The sequence below is a fragment of the Capra hircus genome, chromosome 18 (assembly GCF_001704415.2).
Source record: "Capra hircus breed San Clemente chromosome 18, ASM170441v1, whole genome shotgun sequence".
NCBI lineage: Eukaryota > Metazoa > Chordata > Mammalia > Artiodactyla > Bovidae > Capra > Capra hircus.
Genome location: NC_030825.1, coordinates 36,248,346 through 36,265,300, shown reverse-complemented (window position 1 = coordinate 36,265,300; position 16,955 = coordinate 36,248,346). Strand labels below are relative to the sequence as shown.

Below are 16,955 nucleotides of genomic sequence, written 5' to 3'. Positions count from 1 at the left end.
CTTCCACAGAAAACAAGCTCACTCTTAGCTCCCTCAGAGCCATGCCACACAAAGAAACATGGCTCCACTGCACATGCTCCTTTTGGAAACTTACATGAAGTCAAGAGGTCTGTAGATTTTAACCTAGAGATGTGTGATCTTAGTTGTGATTTTCATGTCTCATTACAGCATAGCTCTCCTTCCTTGCACAGCACCTGGGTCAGGGGAGCAAATAAGTGTCTAATCTTTCCACCTTCCTCTCTCTCTGACATCCTGAAGATGAAGAGAAGTACAATATGATGTTAGGTTGACAGTCCTTCACTCTCTAGAGCTCTCTAGCAACATGAGCTACTTGGGCAACCCTGAAGCAGAAACGCAAGAGTCACTTTCATTATCCTTTCCCATTGATGCCTAATCAATCAGGATTAAAGAAAAGATTGATCCTCAGTCTGAAATACCAGGTATTCATGTGTAAAGTGGATGCTGAGCTCAGAGCTAACTTTCAGAGGCTGTACCTCTGGTCTGGACTGAGCCAGCCTTCTTTCTCATCTTTCTAGCTCCTCTCTGATCCAGCCCACTCCACATGGCCAGACATCAATCCACTCTTTCTACAGAAAAAGCTTCTCAAACACAAATCTACTACCCCTCTGCCTTCCCAATCTAAAATCCTTAAGGAGCCATGCAACCTAGATGGTGCGTATCTCTTCTCAGGCTTTCTGTCCCCTGATTGGACTTTCTTCCCATTCCATGGCCTTGACTTATGCTATTTCTCTCTCCAGCTCTCCCCACTGCCTCTGTCTTCAATCCTATGTTTGCCTGGTAATCTTCCATTCCACTTCTTCAGATTTTGGTTGAAAGATCGTTTCTTGAGGGGACATATTCCTGACATCATACCTCCCCCCCAAGCTAGGAAGGTCCCCTAGTTACATACTTCATGGCACCATGACCTACATTTTCCCTGCCCAGTGATCCCTGGGGGCCCAGACATTTCTACCCTGTACCCTCGGCCTAGGAGGCTCTGCACCCCGTTGTACCTGGTACCATTATACTCATTTTGCATCTTCCACTCAAACAAGTCCTCACTGACACCTTCTCCAATTCTCCAGAGTAGGAATTACCTAATCTCTCTTTCCAGGGTCTCTCTAGGCTATTATTTAGGCCTGTTTGGTACCAATGGAGGCTTTCAGCTCCATCACACAACTAAACTGTTGACTGCTCCAGGGAAGACATAAGACCTTGTCACCTTTAACTATGATGGGAGGAAACCCAAAACACATTTGATGAACTGATCAATAGAGATTCTCTGAAATTTCTTCTAACACAAAACATACCTGGCCATGGATATTCTTTTCTAACTTCCTACTACACAGTTTCAACTGACACTTGGGAAAAATATCTAGTGTTTTTTTCCTTTTTGACATTTTCAGCCAAGTGTTCCTATGTGATGTGATGCCTAGGACTAAGTGCCAACTATTTATGTGGGCAGAAGGAAAGAATGACTTGATGGGAGGAGATAAAAAAGAGAAATAAAAAGAAAGACCAATACAGTGTAATTAAGATTTTTTTCTTAATCTTGTGGGAAAATACCACCATACTAGTGGTAATGACACTGAGAGCCCCCTGGGGCTGAGAGACAAGCTGCAAAGAAGCTGTACAGTGTTAGCTCCATAGACTAGGCTCTGGGAGAGAGTCTGAAACAGTCTGTATTAAATACTGACCCATATCATGTGCTACTGGTGAGGAGGAAGACAGCGTGCTTTTCCCAAAGGGTGATGATCTCCCCAAATGATGACTCTTCTCAGGAGGCAGGAGTGCTTTCCCAGAATAACCTTTTTGCTCTTTATTCAGCTGCTGCAGCAGATACTCATTAGTTACCACCAGGGATCTAAGACACGGGGGAAAAAGACAGTGGTGAAGTCATAAAAGCAAAGTAGATGTCATTCAGACCTGAAATGTTTGCTAAAGATAAATGTAAAATGAAGTAACACCTTTAAATAGAAAGAACTATCCGATTTATGAGTGGGTTATTTTAAAAGTGGGACAACAGTTTCTTTATTACAGTCCTGTTTGATTATGTTCCAGGTTGACTGCAGCAATAACACAATTCACATTTTACATAGTGACTGTTCTATTCTTTCCAAAGCACTTTTCATGATGAAATAAGTAGAAACACCAGGAGACTGGCCCCTGACCAGGCCTGCAATTTCTATTCCTATTCACAGATCTTAATTTCTACTTCTTCTAATCTATACTGCCTCAGCAATTAAACTAATGGTGCTAGTCATAAATGTATTCTTGGACTCTGCATTACCATGTAATGTTAGAATCTATCAGAGACTTCCCTTCCCTGCCAAAAAAGATGTATGCACAATGCTATTCACTGCAGCACTATTTGTAATAGCAAGATACCACGAACCTAAATGTCCATCAGTAGAGGATTAATTACACACACCATGGAGTCCTATGTATATATAAAAAGGAGTGAGAACTTACTCTAAACATCACTGTGAAATGATTTCTAAGATAAAATGTTAAGCAACATTTTGCCTCTTTTTATATCATAGAGGGAATACAAATACATACCCACGCCTGCAATGGAAGGCTAGTGGGAGGGAAGGAAAGGATAGAGGAGACAGGTAAGGAAGCTAAATTTGTTTGAATTTATCTGATTTCATAGATCTGACTTTGGGACCATGTACGTTTAATATAACCGTACTCATGATTAAATCAAAATAATAAAAATATTCCCTATAAATCAAAACCAAAATGAAACAAATTGAACCTATATATTGAAGTGATGGTTTAACAAAACAGAGAAGAATTAATTCAAGTTATTCTAAAATACAGCCATTTGTACATCACTAAAGAGATAACCTTAATGTTCTCAAAGTGTGGTCCCCAGGCCAGAAGCAACAGTATCACCTGAAAACTTACTAGAAATGCAAATTCTCAATTCCCAGCCCAGATCTGCAGAATCAGAAACTCTGGGGGTGAGAGGCAGCACTCTGTAGTTCAACAAGTTTTCAGGTGATTCTGTATACACCCAAGTATGATAAAGATGAATTTATGCTATTCACTATACTCTTGTATGGGCTACCACTATACTATACCCCTATAGTATAGGGGTATGGAGTGTATATCTATACCCCTATATAGTGGTCAGATGGTAAAGAATCTGCCTGCAATGTGGAAGACCCGGGTTCAATCTGTGGGTAGGTTGGGAAGATCCCCTGGAGAAGTGAATAGCTCCCCACTCCAGTATTCTTGCCTGGAGAATTCCATGGACAGAGGAGCCTGATGGGCTACAGTCCCTGAGGTTGAAACAAGTCGGACATGACCAAGCCACTAACACACACACACACACACACACACACACACACACACACACACACACACACACACACACACACACACACACACACACACACACACACACACACACACACACACACACACACACACACACACACACACACACACACACACACACACACACACACACACACACACACACACACACACACACACACACACACACACACACACACACACACACACACACACACACACACACACACACACACACACACACACACACACACACACACACACACACACACACACACACACACACACACACACACACACACTTTTGTAAATATTTGCAATAATTAGAAAAAAAGTTTTTAAAAAAGTCAGCCAGAATGGATCTGGGTCGAATCCTCCTTATATTTAGCTATTCTAACAAAAATTAGGAAGTGCAGTTAGGGACTGAAGGCTTGGGGAGTAGAGTTCTTCTATTTAAGCTTCACTGATGGTCCTAGCAAAGGTGTATGGCAAATCAAACTTTCAAGGGCTTGTCTAAATATACCAATAGTCTTGAGGCCTCTTCTGATTTATCTAGCCTGTAGCCTGGGGAAACTGTTCTTTCTTTGAAGAGTCTCATGTTACTGAACTCCTCTGAAAGGAACACATACATTGGATTCTTTCCCTATCATTCTGAGAGTGCTTGACCTCTCTTCTATGTTCAAGAGTAGGTAGACATTTTTTAGAAGAGCAAGATGGCTGATTTTAGGGGTATATTGTGACTGAGGAAAGCTAGCTGACCCAAACAAGGGTCCTGTTGGATCCAGTGAGAAACTACTTATCATTGAGGTGTTGTAACCCACCAGTGCCAGCAAAGATATTTAGTCCCTGGTATGTTCTAGAAAGCAGTATTTTGACCCCTGAGCTAACTGGCTTGGATACAGGTTGTTTACATGCAGAATATAGTTAATTTGAAAAGTATATAGATATTAACTTGCCAAGTAAAACAAAGGAGATAAAGGAAAGTAAATATCTGCTTCCAGAAGCCAGCTAGATGGATCCAATCCTACCTTTGACTTTCGTGGAGAAGAGTCACGGTCTCCTCTAGCTTTTTCAGCTGGGCAAGCTCCTGGTTCAGGCAAGACACCTGCATGTTCAGCTGTTGGTTTTTGCGCAGAAGATCATCTACAAAGGTTACAGTATATAGGGGTGAGAGGATTCCAAGTGGTTAGTCTTTGAGCAGAGCTTGAGTGAACAGGTGGGCACCTTGAAGAATTGGAGGCCCCACTGCACCCACCTCTACACTACATTCACCATTCCTTCTCTTGAAAACAGCAGATATAGTGACAAGAATATACAGTTTAGCAGAAGACATATCTGAATTAAAATTCAACCACTTGATCTTGTACATGTTAGTTCATTTTTGTGAATTTCACAACCCTGCCCTGCAGCACTGTTATGAGGAGTCAGTGAGATACCTGCAGTTATAGGCATAGGCAGTCAATAAATATCAGGTCTCCCTGTTTTCTGCATTTTAATTCATGAATGTATGTCCCTCACTCTGTATGGAATATGTGAAAACACCTAGAACTGTGTTGGGCACAAGATAACAGCTCAACGAGCACTTGCAGAAACTGAATTTGTCACCAAGGCATTCATATTTAGCTTTCCAAATATGTTATCAAGGCTTGCAATAATAAGGTAATGAAAGCACAAGAACTCTGGATCTTAAGCAAGTCAGTCTTCTAGAATAGTACTTAAACTTTAATATGCTTACAAATTGCCTGGGGAATCTTATTAAAAAACAGATTCTGATTCAGTAGGTCTGCTGCTAAATCGCTTCAGTCATGTCCAACTCTGTGCAACCCCATAGACAGCAGCCCACCAGGCTCCCTCATCCCTGGGATTCTCTAGGCAAGAATACTGGAGTGGGTTGCCATTTCCTTCTCCAATGCATGAAAGTGAAAAGTCAAAGCGAAGTCGCTCAGTCGTGTCCGACTCTTAGCAACCCCATGGACTGCAGCCTACCAGGCTCCTCCGTCCATGGGATTTTCCAGGCAAGAGTACTGGAGTGGGGTGCTATTGCCTTCTCCATCAGTAGGTCTGAGGTGAGGCCAAGTATTCTATATACATAACAAATCCCCAGGTGATGCTAATGTTGCTGATCTCTGGTTCACATTTTGAGTAGCAAGATTCTGGAAGGTAGAAATCAGGGCTGCAACAGCTGTATTTATCACCAGTAATCCAAAGAGAGTACTGGGCCTCACAGCTGGTTGAAAATAAGTATCTAGTGAATAAACACCTATTTATTTTCGGTATAGGTAAGTGGAGACTGATGTCTTGATTATTCAGGCTTATAAACATTAGATAGATGAGATTCAACTCTGGAAATTCAATGCTGATTTCCAAATCAAATTTCTCATACAAATATCCAAATACCCATAATGTTTGTTTCAGTGTGCAGAACTAGAAGTTTAAAATCAAGGGTAGAATTTTATCTACCTAAACTATACTAAGAATAAAGTAGAACAAATCACAAATTCAATAGGATATTACTTTTCACTTGTCATAATGAAGAAAAATATACAATACCAATTGTTAGCAAGGATGAAATGAAAAGGCATTCAAACACATACTTGCTGCTGATGTGCGTATAAACTGAAACTACCTTTTTAGGAATGATTTGGTAATGTGTAACAAAAACCTCAAAAACGTCCACATCCTTGGACCCACTAATTCTACTTCAAGGAATGTCTCCTAGGAAAACTGGTCAAAAATGTACACAACGATTTATACACACAGATATTAATAGCTGCATTATTTATCACAGCATAAATATTAGGTCTCTCAGCTCCACCAGAAGAGAAGACGATCTTAGAGAAGCGTTTTCACTCTAGGGTCTTTTCTTCTATTTCAAGTCTTTGAATATTTGGAAATTCTTTGAATCATTTATAATATAAATAATGACAGCTTTATTTATAATAACTAACATTAAAAACAACTATACAGAGGACTAAATAGATAAATATAGTATAGTCATGTGATATTAGAGGAAATGCCTAGGCTATTAAATTAATAACATTAGCTTATAGAAATCAGATTGCTGAGGGTCGATGGTAGGGGAACCTAAATGCACCAGAGTTGAACTTTTTAGAGTAGGGAAGCGTTCTGTATTTTGATTGGATGGAATTAAATGAGTATACATTTTGAGAAACTCAAACTTAGAATGTGTGCATTTTGTTTTATGTAAACTCATTTTGAAAAATCAAAACACAAATTTCAGTTCTGACTTTAAAATATATGTATAGAGATATAGGTGAAAGAAAATACACCCAAAACACTAATGGTAGTTATTTCTGGGTAATGCGATTTTATTTTCCTTATATTTTTCAAACTTTCTGTAAGGAACATGATCTTCTGCTATAATCAGAAAAAAACAACAAGTGTCATTCTCAAAAAATAATGACAATAATAACATTTGTAAATGCTTTACACTGATAAAAGAGTAAACTCTCTTACTCTGGTAACTCAAGTCACCTGCATTACAACTCTGAGGCAAAATGATTGTTTCCATTTAGGAAGCCATGTGAGCTCTGGATGTTGAAGCTTATTAAATGGGTTATCTATAAACAAAATGTCTTGAGATGCACCATACATTGCTTTCCTGAACTTACCATAAGTGTGGGACGGGTGCCCACTGACAATTGAAGTGGTAGCACCTTCCTCCAAACGCTGGATTTTTTCTGACAAAATGAGGTTTTCCTCCAGCACTCTGACTAGTTTTTGCTTCAAACTTTCCTTTAGATTAGAAAACAAAATACAAACACATTAAGAATCTGAAATTCTGGGAAGTGTTTTTAGAAGATTGAAAGAATCTTTGCTCTTTTTAGTGATAAACTGAATGGAGGTCAGCCTCTTTCTTTCTCACTAGAATTTTAATTCATTGGTAAACATAGCTCAAGTGCAGCAAAGAAACTTACCACACGCATTTTTACCACATGTGAATTATCCGCTACTATTAACAAAACAAGTGGTTGTTTTGACAAGTGGCCAGCATTATGAGTCACCTATTTAAAGTTTCTAGAAAATAAACTTGATGTCTGAAAATCCTCTAACGTTAAGAAAAGGTTAGGGGGGGTAGTCTAAGAAAATGAATCCCTTCTTTCCCTCCCAGCACCTGAAGCCTAACGCTCTAGGAGTGGCCCCTGGTTTACGGCTCTCCATCAGAATGGAGGAAAGACAGTCCCAGAGACATTTAACTTCCCTCATCTGAATCAAATCATAACCTTCAAGAACACAATCCTAAATGTTTTCACTCTAGGGCCTTTTTTTTTCTTTTCCATTTCAAGCCTTTCCTTAGAATTTTTGGATTAGGGAGTCAACCCCAAAGAACATCCAAGCTGTCCCTGCAAGTTTTGTGTTCCTAATTTGCACAGACTGACTTTTCTATATTTCAGTTCATAAGCATCTAGGTGTTCAGGTGATGATGATCTTTATGGCACAGAGCTGTTCTAGCCTTGCTGCCTCGTCCTTTTCTAGTAAAGGAAGAGTAGGAAAAGAAGATGAGAGCAGCATACCATGTCATTAGGGACCAGCTGCCCTGTCTCCTTCAGTTCCATCTCCCTCCTGTGGAAGGCTTTTGATGTATCTTCCGGATGTGAGCGACACCACTGCTGAGAAGGAGCAGGGACTACCAAGGTCAGAAGCAGATCTCGGGCAGGACCTGCCAAAAATTCAGGTTGGGCACACGGGCCAGTCTTAAAAGCTAAAGCAGAGAATTCCTAGTCAATAACTACCAGCTCTGTTGGACAAATAGGGTAATCTAATGTCTCCTTTTTACAAGAATTTAGTAACTGTAAGAGATGTTTCATGATGGAGACAAAAAAGCTATATCCCACATCTATGGAGAAACAACAGCAGACTCTCATGAGTGCATGCTCTGTGCTATTCTCTAATCACTGATGAATGGCTCCTGGGGATAATTTCCTACAAAACAAGAGCAAAGGATCAATGTGGGAAGGAAAGTAACTGGGCTAAGACTTTTTCTTCTGTATGTCACTTTAGATATTAAAAAACAACAAAAAAGCTAAGCCTAAACAACTTTAAAGTTATGTCTGACTCTTTTATGACCCCATGGACAGCCCTCAAGGCTCTTCTGTCCAAGGAATTCTCCAGGCAAGAATACTGGAGTGGGTTACCATGTCTTTCTCCAGAGGATCTTCCTGACCCAGGGATCAAACCCGGGTCTCCTGCATTGCAGGAGGATTTTTTACTTCCTGAGCCAACAGGGAAGCCCTTAAAGTTCCTAGTTTTTACTTAAAATCTTACCACTACTATTAAGCAACAAAAAGACACATAGGGACAATATTTGCAAAACTGTTTTTCCCTAAGTTCCTAAAAACAAAGTCCTGAAAAAGAGTCCAGGTCATTTAGTCCAAATCATAACATTTCCATAGGCATCTCAGACCTCTGGTGATCAAACTCAGTTTCTATTTATTTATTATTGGCATTTTCCCCAAGGATCATAAAATCCTTTTGTAATCATTAACATGACCATGCTTTATTTTATATATCATCACTTAAAGACTACCAAAAAAAAAAAAAAAAGTTACAGGAAAACAAGACAACTGGTACAGGAGGGAAGAGTGCTTATGAAAATATAGAGAATGGAATTCCCTGGCAGTAGAGCAGTTAGGATTTGGTGTTTTCACTGCCGTGGGCCCAGGTTCAATCCCTGGTCAGGGAACTAACAGCCTGCATAGAGATGGCAAGCTGCACGGTGCAACCAAAAAAGGAAAAACAGGGAAGATGATTATAAGAAAAATGCAGATTTGTCTATCATTGTGCGGCTGACAAATTTTGGTAAGTGTTCATGAGAACAATTTTCCCTGCAAGTAAAGGGGGCTGAGCGGCTTTTATCAGAATGTAGAGCAGAAACAGAGCAGAAGCAAGGCTGAGCCCCTTCTCTGGGAACTGAGAATGAATTCACTTTACCGAGAAACTTCTTGTTCAGGAGGAGGGAGCCGGAGCCATTCCAGTGCTTATCCACAAGCTCCAGGAGCTGTCTGAGGACAGTGGCCACATGAGAGGTTCTGGCAGAGACTGGGGGACTGTGGTTTCCTGGCAAACCATGCAAACTGCCCAGGTCACTAGAGAGAGGCTCAAGAAAAAAAAAAAAAAACAACACCCAACCATTTGTCATTCTTACACAATAAGGGAAGTAAAAACCCAGACATTTAAAGGGTTAACATTAAGCAAAAGAGAAAGTTGACTTCATCTTTCAGTTCAGATTTGAGTAGAATATTATTTATGTCTAAAACAGATACAATAATATATACAAGGATAACTTCAAAGCAAACAATATCTTCTATCATAATTTTCTATAGAGATTTTCAGAAAAGTACAAAAAATACTTTAACACCTATGTCTATGGCTTAACATATTATGTTATGAATATGGAAAATTAAACTGTAGAACATTTTTAAGGTATTATATTATCATAAAATGGGGAGTAATTCAATAAAAGTTATAACTCATAAGCTTATATTTAGTATATTAATATATATAAACATAACTGTCCTATAACATTTTAAGTGTTATGTTAAATGCTATTGTTGGACCCAGTACTAAAGATACTTTTTATTCAGTAAAAATCTTATGTATATAGATGCATAGGTAGAGCTCTCTCTCCAGCGAAACTTCCAATAGTTTTTAATTCATTCAAAAATGATGTATGTGTCAATATATTTAGTCATGTCTGAATGAATTAAAAAACAATTGGGGACTTCCCTGGTAGTCCAGTGGTTAAGAATCCACTGCCAATGCAGGAGACATAGGTTCAATCACTGGTCCAGGAAGATCCCACATGCCACAGGGCAACTAAGCCCATGTACCACAACTACTGAGCCAGCGTGCCCTAGAGCCTGTGCTCTGCAACAAGAGAAGCCATTGCAATGAGAAGCCCAAACACTACAACTAGAGAAAGCTCATGAGCAGCACCAAAGACCTAGTGCAGCCAGGTCTTTCAAAAATTAAAAAAAAATTTTCAAAAATTAAAAAAAAATTGTGAATTTTACTGGACAGATCAATCTTTTCTGTGAGTTCTCAAGGGACTTCAAGAAAGCTGTTACATATTAAAAACAGCCAAATTATTTCTCAATCTTTGGCTCTTTTGATATTAAAAATACATAAATGATTAACTAGCTAATGCTGTCATATCTGACAACCATGAAACAGAACACCAGACAGTGATATTTATGACTTGAGTCACACATGTGGGCTATGATTAATAAGGAAAAGCATTATAAATGGGATAAACATTTATTAAACAGATCTGTGCAAAACACTGATCATGTGCATTGAGAGTTCTATATAAGGTCTGTGAACATATGAAGTAAAAGATGAAGTCCTTAAGAAATTAATCTGATTAGGAAGGAAAGTCATAGAAAGACTGGTTACACTACAAGCCACTTTAGAGGATCTTGTGAAAAATGGATATTGAAATGTTCATCTCAAAATCCAACCAAAATGTCATTGGTTTTTCATGTATTGGTAATACTGTGTGTACATCATGAAGCAACTTAGAAACACACATATGCCTTATGTATTTTCTTTCACTTTTCATAATGTGGTGAGAGTGGGGGATAATTTTTTTATGAACTTTGGAATAATTCTGTTACTTTTAATTTTCAGCAAATTATGCCTTATGATTTTTAAATTTAATTTTTATAATTTGTGATTCTAAAGTCAGTTGGTTAAAAATAAATTTTCTCATCAAGAATTTATATTTGATTTAATTTTGTGGTTTTTTATATGGGGTTATTTTTTAAACAACTTTTAAATGCTCTTCTGATTTATACCTTTCTAAAAACTAAACAGTGTATTTCTTTTATAGTTATATTCAAGCAGCTCTTTTATAACTTTTCATATAAAGAAATACAGTATCTAACAGGAAAAAAGAAATGGGAATTTTTAAGACAGTCCAGAAAAGTTGAGATTTTAATTACTGTTGAGATTGAGATTTTAATTACTGTTTTAACAATATAACATGAAATAGAGGTGAGAAAATTTCCTAGAACATATCTTATTAATATAGCACCCAAATATCCTAAATGTTGCTATGGCTTTACCCTAAATACATTAACACTAGTGCTCTTTTCTAGAACAATAGGCATCAGTGACTGAAGATGGAAAACAAAAAAGGACCAAAAAGTCAAAAAAGTATTACAAGACTGCCCCCTTTGGTACACAAAAATTATAACCAATTCCAAAGTTTTGAAAACTGAATAGAAAGTATTTAAAAGCTAAAAAAAGCCAACCAACCAAACAACAAAATCCCTTTATAAGCCCATGTCGATGTGCAAAAAGATTTCCAGCAACTGAAACTAAAGTGACTAGAAATAGTTGTTTTTGACCAAATAACCTGCTTTTTCACAAGGTAGTAAGTCATTAAATGACAAATGATTTGTATGACTAAGACTATGGGTTCAAGGGAAGAGAATGTCCTGAGAGCTATAGTTCCTTTAACTAATGAGAAGGCTTCATGATGGAATTAAAGCCTAGAGAAAAATTAATATTCAGATAGATGAGAGGAGAGAAGACGGCATTCTCCATGGAGGGATGTATACAAAGGCAGTGACAAAACTTAGTTAGTGAGTAAGAACAACACTAACTATCGTACTACAATTTTATAAAATGAATTAAATAATATGTGTGGGAATGTTTTTTGATTTGTTTACTCCCTGAGCCAACTGTCAGGTAAAAATCCTTTGGATTATTTAATTCATCATCTTAATCTAATTCATTCTGGGGAAAAACTGGAATAATTTTAGTTTTTGGACAGGAAAGCAATGCTTTCAGAAGAAAGGTCCCTAGCAAGTTAGTCATTTGTAGCCAAAGCAAATGTGTAAACATGGTAAGATTATAAGCAACAATGAAACAGAGATCATTCTTCAACCAACCCTGAGCCCCTGGCAACTTGTGTATTCTTTCCTATCATAAACTCTGTCCACTTATTATCAAAGTACTTCCCCCCGTGTTTATGCTCTGGAAGTAGATTAGGGACCATTCTTCCTGTGACAGAAATGCAGCAGAAGGGGACTGACTTTCCCAAAGGCAAAAGAATCACAGCCTTTGGCCTGGCAGTATTACCCACTGACCTCTGAAAATCCCTTTGAATTTCTATCACTCTTGATTGAAACTACCACCACCAAAACAGAACCCCATTCTAATCTTGGACCTGATGTGTTTTTGTACAAGCACAAACAAGCCAACACTTGCCTCACTGCCTGTAGCATCTCTGAAACCATGTTTTGTATTCAGGGTGGCAAGGATATTTTCCTTCCGTCTGAATCCTCTTCTTGATGGGCTTAATGACCTCTTGGTCAAATTCTCTCTGTTTTCTGATGTCCCAGTAGGCAATAGCAGTGTCCTCAGAGAGTCTCCCAGGATGGAGTTGTTTGGGAAAGAACCATGTGCTTGTGTTAAATCACTGAGGCTGGTGGCTAACTGTTGCTCTACATTCACCACCAGAGCAGGGTCACTGTTGAAATGGGTTGCAGCATACAGATCTGTGAAGGAAACAGGCCAGGAGATGAATCTGCTCTTCAACTCTCTCAAGTCTCCCTTCCTTCCTTAACCTGTCTGAAGTTCAAGGGTCACAATGGCCTCTCCCTAGTATATACTCTCAACTGTCTATATTCTCCCTCCCCATCCACCTGACAAAGCCCCAAATCTGGTTAAATACTCGGTGCACATAATCCAAATCTACAGAGCAGTGGGAAGTGACTAGAGAACAATATGCATCTCTTTCCACCATCTTCACTTTAAATTCATAACCATTATCTTAACTGGGCCCAGCTATTTTAATACATTACCCTAATCAATTTACTCTCCTATTCTTTGAGATCACTATTTCACATCTCTTCTCCTCAAACTTCCAACACTTTCTCCTCCCTCCTCACTCTCAGGTGCTTTATTTCTCTGAGCAAATCAGAGGCAATCAAAGAAAACATTTATGTGATCTCACCACTAAATCTACCAGTTCCACCTGTATTTGGGTCTATAAATTATCTGCCTTCCTTCTTATTGTAATAGATGAACTGTCTGTGTTTCAATCCAACTCTCCACTGGTAGACTAGATTCCATCTCCTCTAGACCACTCCGCTATTTTGTTGTTGTTGTTGTTTGTAATTGTCCCTTTTCTCTCCTGCATCAACAATTTTCCCTCTACTGGGTCATTTCCACCATGTTCTCTTTGATCCCATCCCCTCTTCCAGCTACATTTCCACATCTTTGCTCCCCTTCACTGCAAAACTCCTTGAAGGTGTTGTATATATTTGGCAATTCTATTGCTTCTCCTATGATTCTTTAATTCACCTCAACAAGGCTTTTGTTAATCACGCATCTCCTGAAACTGCTCACTACGTGGGTTCAATCCCTGGGTTAGGAAGATCCCCTGGAGAAGGAAATGACAACCTACTCCAGTATTCTTGCCTGTGAAATCCCATGAACCAAGGAATCTGGCAGGGGCCATGGGATCGCAAGAGTCTGACACGACTTAAGTGACCAAACCATCACCACCAATGCATTGCCAATACCATGATCATTTCTCGGTCCCAGAAATGTTAAAGGCATCTATTAAAAACATCTGACACTGTATTTATCACTATCTCCTTCCTGAAACACATTTTTCATGTGGCCTCCTGGTTGCCACTCCCTCTTTGGCTTTTTTCTTTTCTCTTACTTAGTGGCTGCCACTTTCTTGCTCTCCATGATGGTTTCTCTTCATCAGTGAGATTTCTAACTGTTGGAGGACTCAAGTTAGTCCTCAGATATCTTTTCTATCTATATTTACCCTCTTGGGGAGATTATATCCAGCCTGTTTTAATGCCATCCACACACTTTTAATTCCCACCTTCTTCCCTGAACTCCAGACTAATACATCTAATTATCAAATTGGCATCTCTGAGAAGTTTTAATAGGCACCTCAAACTCAACATGTCTAAGACCAATTCTTGGTATCTATCCTAAAACCTGTTCCTCCCACTCTTTTCCATCTGAGTAAATGGTAACTCCATCCTTCCATTTATTCAGACTTGAAACCTGAGAGTTACACTTGACTTGCTTTCTCTCATACTTCATCCTCAACCCAGCAGCAAATCATGGAGTGTTATCTTTGGAACATATTCAAAATCCATTTCTCACCACCTATACTGCTTTCTCTCTAGTTCATGTTACCATCATCTCTTATCCAGATTCTGATCTACTTTTAGAATTTTAGAAACTTCTATCCTTACCCCTCATTGTGTATTCTCAACTAAGTAGCAAGAGTAATTTTTAAGTTAGATGTCACTTCTCTACTACAAACTCTCCAACAGCTCCTGATCTGACCCAGAATAAATGCCGGATTATCTGACTTTATCTATACATCTCATCTACCTCACTTCCTCATTGTTCCTTGAACGTGCCAAGCATGTTCCAGTTTCAGAAACTTTGCACTTACTATTTTCACTGTCTAAAATTTCTCCCCCCACAAGTTATCGACATGACTCACATGTATTTTATTTAAGTCTGTACTTTTACTTCTCATTTGAGAAGCTTTCCCTGACCATTTCATCTAAAGCTTTACCTCCTTCATATACTCTCTAAGTGCTATGTGCATGTGTGCATGCTAGGTTGCTTCAGTCGTGTCCAACTCTTTATGACCTTATGGACTATAGCCCACCAAGCTCCTTTGTCCATGGGATTCTCCAGGTAAGAATACTGGAGTGGGTTGCCATGCCCTCCTCCACGGAATCTTCCTGACCCAGGGATCAAACCCACATCTCTTATGTCTTCTACATTGGCAGGCGGGTTCTTTACTGCTGGAGCCACCTGGGAAGCCATTCTCTAATACCCTTATGTTATTTTTCTTCACAACACTTATCATAAACTGACTTCTATATTTATAATTTATTTATCATCTGTCTTAACTCTTTAGAATAGAATTTCCATGAAAGTAGGGACCTTTTTTATTAATGCAAAAATACACATGGAATTTCACTTTTGTTTGATATGTTATCTATAGAGCTAGAATAGCATCTGGCATATAGTAGGTATTTAATACATTTTGTTGAATTAATACATACCTAAAGAGTGGTCTCCCAACACTTACTTTCCTAAAACTAGCTTTTTCTGAAAAAGTAACTCTCAATAGAAGTGATTGAGACCAGAAAAGACTAAATGTTACTAGAAATATATCCCAGGTGCTATTTAACTGAAATAACATATAGTTATCAAATTTGCATTTATAAGAATTTTCTATAATATATCTATCATGTTAAACTCATACCCTGTAGATTCCTTGAGGCTCTGACTACTGGTCATGATTTATTTATTTACTTTTGGCTGCATCATGCAGCTTGCAGGATATTTTAGTTCCCCGGCCAGGAACGGAGCCCACACCCTCAGCAGTGAAAGTGCAGAATCCTAACCATTGGACTGACAAGGAATTCACCAATGTAAGAAATATTTATTCCAAAAGATCCAGTTAAACCTCAATCTTCACATCTATTAAAGAAAAGAGGCCTACAAACTGATAGGAAGCTATTACCTGAACTAAGCTTCAAAAGCCTTCCGGTGCTGGAGTCAGGGTTTGACAGAGAAGTCAGTAAGTCTCCACAGGAATGGGATGTGGTGGCTTTCATGTTATTTGAAGGCTTTGTGCTATATTCTCGGTAGTTCTTGTTTCTCTGAGGCCTTTTACCAATACTTCCGTGAAGGGACAGATTTTGAGAATAATGACTATCATAATTTTCTAGACCAACATCTGAAGGTAACTGATAGGGATGAATCTGGCTAGAATCACCCACATCCAGGCGTTTACCCAATGAAGCATCATGGGTAAGCTGATAAGTATCAGGTTTTGGTATCAAGTCCTTTTCTGGAGAAGAACCTGAAGACTTGTTGTCCAAAAAAGATATTCGGTACCCTTCTTTAGCCATCTTCTCTGGGGATCGAATTGTCAACTGATGAGGTGAGTAGCGTCTGATTTCTAACCATCACCAAACGGGGGGGGGGGGGGAAAAGACAATGAGAATTTTTAGGGTAGCCTTGTTCACTAGATAAACTCTTGTCTACCAAAAAAAAAAAAAAACCAGTTCTCAGGAAGAGATGGTTTATAATTTTTATAAGTGGTAGCATAAAATTATGGAGGGATTTCTATATGGAAGAACAACAAAACATGCTGGGCATTGTGTAAACAGTAAAGACTATAGCATTCTGAAGATAAATTTTACGTCAACCTAATTCCCTAGGAATTTCCTTCGAAAACTGTAGTGTCAGAGTTTTCTGTATTTACACTTCCACTATTTTGGTGCACCCCCCCACATAACAAAAGTTGTGATCTTATGTATTCAGTCTATGGACAACAATTGGTAGGTCTCTGATTTCACATAATCCTCACAATAAAGCTAAACCCATTCCCACTCCAAATCTCCACCCAGAGGATATAGGTTCACACATTGGGAACCACTATCATAAACCAATTAAATGACAGGAGATGCAAAACCTATGAAAACCCCTAAACCAATTCCAAAACATTTCTCTCAGTCAGCTGTATCAGAATCTCTCAAAAGCCTCAGAGTGGGGCAACTAAAGCATCAGACAAAGAGAGAAGTCTCTGTGTTCTT

General features: G+C 38.7%; 1 protein-coding gene across 1 annotated transcript in view; it reads right to left on the bottom strand.

The window, feature by feature from the left end:
* Positions 1,528-16,955, bottom strand: part of LRRC36 (leucine rich repeat containing 36) — a 42,619-nt gene continuing 27,191 nt past the window's right edge. The window contains exons 5-11 of the mRNA XM_018062145.1: positions 15,878-16,318; positions 12,565-12,854; positions 9,280-9,445; positions 7,863-8,008; positions 6,960-7,083; positions 4,356-4,470; positions 1,528-1,864 (exon numbers count right to left, since the gene is read on the bottom strand). Of these exons, the coding sequence (XP_017917634.1) occupies positions 1,639-1,864; positions 4,356-4,470; positions 6,960-7,083; positions 7,863-8,008; positions 9,280-9,445; positions 12,565-12,854; positions 15,878-16,318 (1,508 nt within the window). The 3' untranslated portion in view covers positions 1,528-1,638. The remainder of the gene's footprint in view (positions 1,865-4,355; positions 4,471-6,959; positions 7,084-7,862; positions 8,009-9,279; positions 9,446-12,564; positions 12,855-15,877; positions 16,319-16,955) is intronic.